At 33.5% G+C, this 9,740-nt stretch overlaps 1 protein-coding gene across 3 annotated transcripts; it reads left to right on the plus strand.

Moving 5' to 3' along the window:
* Positions 1-683: 683 nt before the first annotated feature.
* On the plus strand, positions 684-3,964 carry LOC111916318 (putative pentatricopeptide repeat-containing protein At1g12700, mitochondrial). 3 transcript variants are annotated; one of them, XM_042899424.2, is made up of 4 exons: positions 684-833; positions 1,077-2,634; positions 2,950-3,342; positions 3,485-3,964. In XM_042899424.2, the coding sequence occupies exons 1-2, from the start codon at positions 770-772 to the stop codon at positions 2,525-2,527; spliced, it is 1,515 nt and encodes a 504-aa protein (XP_042755358.1). In that variant the 5' UTR covers positions 684-769; the 3' UTR covers positions 2,528-2,634; positions 2,950-3,342; positions 3,485-3,964. The 3 variants fall into 3 exon arrangements, with proteins under 3 accessions (XP_042755358.1, XP_042755356.1, XP_042755357.1); XM_042899422.2 differs by having other exon boundaries at positions 684-2,634; XM_042899423.2 differs by lacking the exon at positions 2,950-3,342 and having other exon boundaries at positions 684-2,634.
* The last annotated feature ends 5,776 nt before the right edge of the window (positions 3,965-9,740 follow it).

Genomic DNA, 9,740 nt, shown 5'->3' on the forward strand with positions numbered 1-9,740 from the left:
AGGTTTAAAAAATGGATTTAAAACCATTTAGCCGTTGCAGCAAAAAAAATATATTTGTTTTTTTACCGTTAATCAACGGTTGAATTTAAAAAAAAAAAAAAATTGTAGCCAATCACAGTCGGAGTGAGAATGCAGGAGAGGCTCCCTTAACTTGTTCCCGCGCCACCCTTCCCCGCACCAACGGTGCGGTGTTCTGCCGCCCGGGAAGCTTCCCGCGGGTCTTCCCTGCAACCATTCTATCCGGCCTAATGGGGGTAAAAAATTGGTTTGGGTTGGATTGTATAGGTGGAAGAGAGAAAAATTAGTTTTTTATAGAAAAATTGGGTTGGATTGGATTGTTAATGGGAATAGTTAAAGTATCGTAAATTGAAAAAAAATTTAAAAATTGATATTTTAGACAAGGGTTTTATCGGAAAAATCTCATTATTTTGAAAATTTTTTTAATAAAGTTTTAAAAAAATATTTTTGAACAAAAAAATCTCATTATTTAAATTTTTTTTACATAATCTATCATTTCTTGTTTAAAAAAAGACTTTTTCCTTTACTTAGACTAAATATTAAATATTCTGTTAATAAAGAACTTTTAAGATTTTATTAAAACAAATTTCAAAATAATAAAATTTTTCTGCATTAAACCATTTTATACAAAAGGAGAATTCATTAAGGCGTGTGTTAAAGTTGGACAAAACAAGCAACGTGTTTTGACTTTGAAGACTTGCTGGGACATTAGGGTTTTAGAGACTATGGCGTCAGGGTTTTAGGGACGCTGATGATGAAGCATTCGTTTTATGGTGCTCGATATCATCCCTCTATCTTTGATATTCTTGATGCCCGTAAGTGTTTTTCTTCACCCATATTCTTTAATTGTTTTTCTACATTTGCTGCTTCCAACAACCGAAATTGTAAAGAAGGTACTAAAATCAAAACCCTAGAAGATGCAGTTTATACGTTTAATCATATGTTCTATCGTAATCCTGTTCCCCCTATCCAAGAATTTACTAAGGTCTTAGCTTTTATTGTCAACAAGAAGCATTATGCTGCTGCAATTTCTCTGATTAATAAATATGACTTCTTAGGAGTCGACCCTTTTCTAAAGCCCACCATTTATGTCTTCAACATCGCAATCAATTGTTTCTGTCACTTGAAAAGAGTGGATTTAGGATTCGTTGTGCTGGGGAAAGCTACGAAACTTGGCTATGTTCCTGATTGTGCGACATTTAATACACTCATCAGGGGACTCTGTGCTAACGATAACCTTCATCAAGCAATCAATTTATTCAAACAAATTGTGGAAAATGGGTTTGAACTAAGTGTAGTAACTTATGGAACATTGATAAACGGTCTTTGCAAATCAGGAAATACTAATGCTGCTATCCAATTGCTCAGACAGATGGAAACATCTACATGTAAACCCATGATTATCCAGTATAGCACCATCATAGACAGCCTCTGCAAGAATAAACAATTCGAAGAAGCTTTGAAGCTTTTTTCTGAAATGAACACAAAGGGCATTTCACCAAACGTGGTAACTTACACTTCCTTAATCCACGGTTTGTGTAATTTACACTCTTGGAAAGAAGCGATGAGATTGTTAAGTGAAATGCTTGCTAGAAACATCTCACCTAACGTACACACATTTACCACTTTACTAAATGCTATGTGTAAAGAAGGGAGAGTAACTGAAGCCCAAATTTTACTGACATTGATGATCCAAAGAGGTGAAACCCCCAACACTGTCACATTCAATGCACTGATGGATGGTTACTGTTTACTTGGGAAAGTAGACACTGCTAGAAAGCTGTTTGACTCCATGGTTGACCAAGATTGCACGCCTTCGGTTATCAGTTACAATATCTTAATCAATGGGTACTCTGAAACCGAAAGAATTGATGAAGCCTTGAATGTTTTTCAAGAAATGTCCAAGAAAGGTACTGATCCTACTCTTATAACATACAATATACTCATTGGTGGTTTATGTAACGTGGGCAGACTTGATAAGGCACTTATGCTTCCTGTTGAAATGAAAGCTCATGGTTTAAATCCAGATATTGTGAGTTACAATACTATATTAGATGCACTTTGTAAGAACAGAAGACTTGATGAGGCACTAAAGTTGTTTAAAAATCTTGATGGTGATGGTGTTGTTCCTGATATTGTTACATGCAATTGCCTGATTGATGGCATGTGTAAATCTGGGGAAACCGATCATGCATATGAGTTCTTTTTAGGTCTTTCTGCTAGAGGCTTGAAACCTAATGTTCGTACGTATAACATTATGATTGATGGATTTTTGAAAATGGGTGAACTTGATAAAGCAAATATGTTGTTTCTTGAAATGAAAGAAAATGGTTGTCCTGCAGATGAGATTACATATAAGATTATGGAGCAGGGATTTCTGAGAGTGAATGAAACGAGTAAAGCTGTTGACTTTATGAATGGATCTATTGAGACAAGTTTATCTGTGGATGCAATGAAGTTGCTAATTAGATTGTTGTCAACCAAGGAGTTAAAGGATTCTTCCAGCTAACCTTGTATATGTTGGGATTAATTTGCAAAAAGAAGGAAAGTTGAAGGGGCGAAAGTGAAATTTTGGAAATAGAATTGGGGTTTTAAAATACTTTCCATGTACATAAGGTATAGCAGCAGTTTCTAACTTTCTTTTAAGTTTTATAAGTTTATTTTTTTTACATGATTATGTTAGGGAATTGTGTTTAACACCAAATTAATTTAGTTCCAAAAAAAAAAAAAAAAATTAAAGTTATACTTTTGCGATTTCAGTTATTTGTTTTTACCCAAAATGTTAAAGTACGTGTGGTTTTGAAAATAGTATTTTTACACGGTTTTCGGTTTCCATAAAATCACTTATTTTTACTTACTACAGAAGTTATTATAGCGACTTAAAGTTGTAACAAAAAGTTTGGCAAAACTGATTCTGATTATTTCTTATAGGGAATAATTATATTTGACCAAACAAGTAATGAGTTAACGTGAAAGTAAATGTAAGTTATGCCTCAAAACATGAGAAAGTCTTACTACGGTGAGCATTTGGATTGGACCGGACCAGACCAGTTTTACAGAAATTGGTGGACCTCAGACGGGACGAGTTGATGCTTATCGGGTCCGGTTCTTGGTTCTTGGACGTAAAAGTAAGCATTTGGACCGTACCGGATCGATTCTTGGACCAAACCTATTTTGCAGAACTTGGTGGACCTTGGACCGAATCAATAGAGGCTTACCAGGTTCGGTTCCCTGGTTCCCAGTCTGATCTGGAGGTCCAAATCCTCACCCCTAAGTTTTAGAGGGTGTTTGGGATTTTATTTTGAACCACAAAAGGATTTTTAGGTAAAAAACTATTTGATTTATGGTGCTGAGAAAATGAGTTTTTTTTTTTTTTTTTTTTTTTTTTAATATTATTATTATTAATGTTTGGATTAACTTTTGTGGTGGAAAAAATCAATAAGTCAATAAGTTGTTTTTTTTAAAGTATTTGTCTTTAGGGTTATTTGATAAAGCCTGCTAGATGCTGATTCGGTTAGAACGGACTAAGTTAGAAGCTAACTGGGTTAAAGGTTGCGACCAAATCAGAAGCGAAAATGGATGCCAAACATGCTGACGAAGGACCTCTGACACGGAAGAGTAAAACTCAAGCAGGAGCTTTTTTTATCAGACCGGATCAGGAGAAAAATGATGGGCTCGGTCAAAAATTAGGACCGAGTCAGAAGGTCTCGAAGCAAATCAAACATGATGTCGGAAAATGTGGACCTAGTCTCCTAGCTTTGGACTCGATTAGAGCTTTCATCAAACAACGCCTTAGCTTATACACCATCCGTCTCATATTTATAGTCCACTTTTGACTTTAAATATTTTTGTTTTTTGATATATAATACTTGATGTAAAATATATGAAAGGATTGTATTTTAAATGTCTTCTCATTGTTATAAGTTTTATCAAATAATTTTGTTAAGCATTGGAGTTATTGAAACTAATTCGACATTTCTGTTAATAATTGAAGACTTTTTAGTCTTGATATATATATATATATATATATATATATATATATATATATATATATATATATATATATATATATATATATATATATACACATTACAGCCCCACCTAAGCTTAGGTACTAAACTCTTTAAAATATGTCGTTTTAACATGCTAAATATACCCAATTTGCTTTCACTTGGTAAATATATCATTTTTCATAATATTTCTTTCTTTCATTATCGTTTTATCATCTTCATTTTCTTTCCTCAATTATCGTTTATTACTTCATCCAAGTGAACATTACTAAACCCTAAACCTAAACCTAAACCCTAAACACTAAAGCTAAACCCTAAACCCTAAATCTAAACACTAAACCCTAAACCCTAAACCCTAAAAACATAAACCTAAACCCTAAACTCTAAACCTTAAAGCCTATTGTGTCGATCTTGAATTTACATCTTGAAGTATTAATCGTGAATCCATTAACCGTAATCTTTATATAGTAAAACAATGTATTTTCAAGAGGTTTAGTACCTAAGCTTAGGTGGGGTTGTAATGTATATTCCCTTTTCCCTCTCTTTCTCTCTCTCTCTCTCTCTCTCTCTCTCTCTATATATATATATATATATATATTGATTCAGAAATAGGACATACAAAGAAACTTTTTGAGGAAAAGCTTACCTAACAAGCTAAGCTAAAGGATATATATATATATATATATATATATATATATATATATATATATCCTTTAGCTTAGCTTGTTAGGTAAGCTTTTCCTCAAAAAGTTTCTTTGTATGTCCTATTTCTGAATCAATAACATACAAAAGCTTTAAAGATTACTTGCACTTTATGGTGATTGATTCATGATTGTTATTCTAATCCTGCACTCATCATTTCGTTTTGGATTTCACAATTGTTATCAAAACCAAATCTTATTATAACACATAAAAATATTTAAGGTCAAAGTTGAAGAATAAAGACTTCAAAAGTCAAAAGTAGGCAATAAATATGAGATAATGATATTATATGTTTTAAGGGGTATTTGTCTTTTACAATCTAAAAAGTTATAACGACTTTTGAAAAGTTAGAAATCCTAACTTATTGAAATCTCATTTTTTGAAGGGGTTAATGAGAAGTTATTTTAAAAGTCATTTTATATTGCCAAAAACTTTTTTGACTTGCTGGTTTTTCAAAAAACCAATAAGTCAATTAGTTGTTTTTAAATGAAATCTCAAAGACCCTCTTAATTAGACGGTGGATCACAAGTAAAGAAGAAAAGGGTCGCATGAGAAGAGGGGAAGGACAAGGTGTCTTCACCATGACGAGATCTTCATCTGGCATGGCCGCCTACCAGGGCCCTCTAAGGGCTGTGTGGTGTTCTCGTTCGGGCTGTAGTGCCAAATCAGCACCCTGCAACAAGCTGCGAGGCCATAACACATAGCCCTAGTAGTGTAGTTTCTTTTCTTATCTAGTGATGTATAGCAGGAGACACAATTAAAAGGATTTTAAACCATATAATGCAAGTTTATAATGGATTGATTATTGACTTCCCTTGCTGGTGATGTCTCTTTTTTTTCAAATTTTTGGTGCAAATCATTGTACTCTTTTTTACTCATTGTTCTATTGATATAACAATTCTATTTTGTGTTGAACTAATATTATTATAAACTATTTAGATCCTTGGGTGTTGACTTTCTCTTAGTTTTGACTTCAGTCGTCTAAATTGATCAAATGATAAGTTAGTATAGTTATTTTCATCCACATTTACTAAAATTGGTATCTGAGGATCCACGGTTAGTATTAGTTTATTGGGATTATTTTATCAAGTGATTAATGATGTCTACTATGAAATATGATGTCCTATTGTTGGATCAAAACACTAGGTTTCTTTTGTGGTAAGTAAATATGTGAGGTGTATTGATACAAATGGATTTACACAAGGCGCTTTTGGGCTCGATTTATGGTCTTGAGATGAAAATTTTAACATTTTTATCCCAATTTTCTTTGCACTTGTCTAATGATGTTTTGTAGGATTTATTGAAAGAAACTTTAGCGGTGACGTTGTGGTTAAAGTTGAAGCAATTATTGATAACTAAAAGCTTAGTAAACAGGTTGCATTCTAAAGCAATGATTTTTAAATCTCAAAATGACTGAGGGTATTCTCTAGTCGAACATATATCCTCAAATACTTAGTTGACAACTTAGAGAATATGGATGTTGATGCAAACTCATAATCCGGTCATCAGGTCTTAGTTTCGAATCTGGATCATGGATCTGAGGTGAATGTCGTTTGCAGGTTCCCGACTAGATTCCTAGTGGCAATTAGGTAACAAAATCGTTAAAATTGTCCCAAGGCACGTGCCATCGGAGCAGGCTCTGGCGATCATGTTAGATCAAGTAGTATGAGGAGATGGTTTCTCCAGGCATGAAAGAACCATCTTGGTGAGGCAAGGGTATGTATCTGTAATAGGGAAGTCCCCTCTCCATAGAGGAGAACATGTTATATTTATAGGGGAACATTAGGTCAAGAGGAATTAGGTCAGACCTTGGGCCAGCCCAATTCAGGCCCAACTAGCCAAGGGTTAGGCGAGGTCGCCAGGCAGGCGAGGCCGTCTGGCAAGGCCGCCAGGCGGTCACGATGTACTGTATGGCTCTGCTGCCAAATAGTATAGTCGTGTAATGCTTCCAGGAGGTAAAATTGTGTTGTGTGGGCCACGCCAATGTACCCAATACCATCAAGTCCCCCAAGACCATTTTAATTCATTTGCAGCCAATTGCATTGGACTGGATACAATCATATAAGCCATATGTCATCAGATGTTGTATATGTTGATTAGGATTTTGCATTAATTTTATTGTCCTGTTTTCATGGATCTTACTCATTTGCTTGATAGTGTCATCTAGTGTCACTCTTATTTTAGGTTTTGACAACTTTGGATTCAAAAGAAAAAATGAAACATATTACAGGTGGTGGTTCAAGTGGTGTGAAAGCCAAATGTTTAAATTCTAGAGAAACAATGATGGATAGAGGTAAAAACTCTCAATCCTCCGATATAGCGAGATACAAGTCTAAAGGCAAAAGGAAAGGTTTACAATTATAAGAAAGGATATACGACCCATATATGTTTTAAGTTGAAGAATAAAGAAAATGAGAAAGCATCGACAAATGGTCAAAGTTGGTTGCATTGGAGAACTTGCAACACTTAATTCAGATGATGGGGATTTTGTCGAGAGACATGAGACCTCGGGCTTTTGTTAGATTTGGATCAAACATGTATGTTTGATGACCAATTTTCGATGGAATAGATAAAAGTTGCAGTGTGGTAACGCGGGAGGGATAAGTCTTCGAGAACTAATATATTTTCCTTTGTTTTTGTTAAACGATTTTCAATGTTTTAGAAAAAGACATTATGGATTTGATGAAGCGATTTTATGATTATGGTTTTATCTCGAATGAATGTAATTCTTCTTTTTCTTACGTTGATTCCTAAATTTTCTAACTTGCTTTTTGTTAAGGATTATCGGCCTATCATCCGCATTTGGCAATCAATATAGAATTATAGCTAAGTTGTTAGCTAGCTAATTAACTAAAGTAATCGATAATTTTGTTAGTGTTAACAGACGACATTTATCAAAGTATATATCCTTGATGTTTTCAAAGTTCATATCCTTGATATCCTCTTGATGGCGAATGAGTTAATATAATGGTATAGAAGTAAGAAATTTTTTTATACATTTGAAGAGGTTAAATAGAAGTTGAGCATCAGAAGTTGGTTTTATACCTTTGAAGAGGTTAACAAAGGTTATGTTTTGATCAGAAACAATACTACATGTACAACTTTTAGACACGGCTTAGTGAGAATATGTATGTTTGATGAAGTTATCTGACCCTATAGGATTGTTAAGTATGTTCATGAACTCAAACATAACTTAATATCTCTCATTTCTCATAATGAAAAGCATACAAGTTTTCTGGTAAAGATGGAGTTATGAGGGTAATCAAAAATGGTTTTGGTACTCAAAGGCCAAATGAAAAACTTCAAATATATATTTCCTTGATGAGAAAATGATAGCGAGTGATGTAGTTATTGTCCAGACGTCCCTATATGCTCGTGTTTTGGCAACTTTAACTAGGTCAATGAGTTTTCAAGGCATGTCTGAACTGAGTCCAATAGGACTACGTGGTGAACAAATGTAGCATCCCAAATTTCCAATAAAAAATTTCATTTTTAAGTAACGAAATCATTTCCATAAAACATAAAATTCCAATCACATTTGTTTTCAAAATCCATAACATCAGACAATTATTCATAATATCAGAGCGTCCCCAATAAAACGCCAGAGAGTACATGTTGCACCATCATGTCGAGCTCTTTCCCTTAGATCCTGAAGTACCTGAAACAACCAACAATTGTAACCTAACGCTTAGTGAGTTCCCCATAACATACCCCACACAATCCACATAATCACATAAACCATATTAGCCATATAAGCTACATAAGCCACATCAACCACATAAGCCATACATATAAACATATAAGGATGCCATGGAAACCCTCCAAGGCCTTACATCAGATGTCACCGGAACCCCCATGTGGTCTTAACCCACTGCAATAGGAACCCCCACATGGTCTTAACTAGGGATGAGTTATAAAACCGAAAACCCGGACCGGAACCGGAACCGGCATAACCGGAAAATGTTTAAACGATCCGGGTATTGGGTTCCAAATTTAGTCTTATCCGGGTTTCGGGTATCTCGGGTACGGGTCCAACGGGTCCGGGTATTCCGGGTAAAAAAACCGGAACCGGTTTTTGGAACCGGATATGTAAAAAAACCGGAACCGGGTTTAATGGTCCGGAACCGATTTTTGTACGTTTTATAAAGTTTTTATATAGCAAATATAAATAAATATGTAAAAAAGATTATAAGTTGATGGGTATTTTATCATAATCTATATAAGTTTTAAAAAATAAATATATTTTTGGTATAAAATTTGTATAAAAAATAGTGTCGGTTAAAGATGAAATATTATTTATTCAATTTTTTATCTAAAGAAAATGGATGTAGGATTGAAGATGGTTGTTTATCATAATCTCAATTTGCATATGAGCTCTTGTAACAACAACAACAACAACAACAACAACAACAACAACAACAACAACAATAATAATAATAATAATAATAATAATAATAATAAAAACATTGAAGTAATGGAAAACTCACAGATATGAAGCATGACATTCATCTGACAAAATCTCAATCTATCTCTCATTCCCCTCTCTAGTAAACTTTATTTGTAAAAACCATACTTTATATGTAATATTAATATTAGATAAATTGTTATAAGTTTGGTTTTATATGTTAAACAATGGTTTAATTAACAATGGTGATTTTGTCATTTGTAGGAAATTTTGAAAAATTGGTTTATGGTGTTTTATTTGAGTGAATTCGACTATATAATAGTGTATTTGATCAAAAAAGTGAAATCAAAAGTTTTATTATTTTTAGTATCAACTTGTTTTGTTGGCTTATTGAGTTAAAGTTCTATAAGCTTTTAGCCTATTTATAGTGGATATTTTACAAAAGGTTATATATTCATTTTGTTGTTTAATTATTCTAACTATTTTTTTTAATTAGAACATTTAATCATGTTACATTTAACTCATCCCTATAAACGTACAATATATTAGAATCACATAACTAAAAGCTCATATTTCACATTAATATTAAACCAACTTTGTTATAT

The sequence above is a fragment of the Lactuca sativa genome, chromosome 2 (genome assembly GCF_002870075.4).
Source record: "Lactuca sativa cultivar Salinas chromosome 2, Lsat_Salinas_v11, whole genome shotgun sequence".
Classification (NCBI taxonomy): Eukaryota; Viridiplantae; Streptophyta; class Magnoliopsida; order Asterales; family Asteraceae; genus Lactuca; species Lactuca sativa.

Excerpts from the sequence above, each read along its gene's own strand:
- LOC111916318 (XM_042899422.2), top strand. The coding sequence starts at position 770 with ATGATGAAGCATTCGTTTTATGGTGCTCGATATCATCCCTCTATCTTT.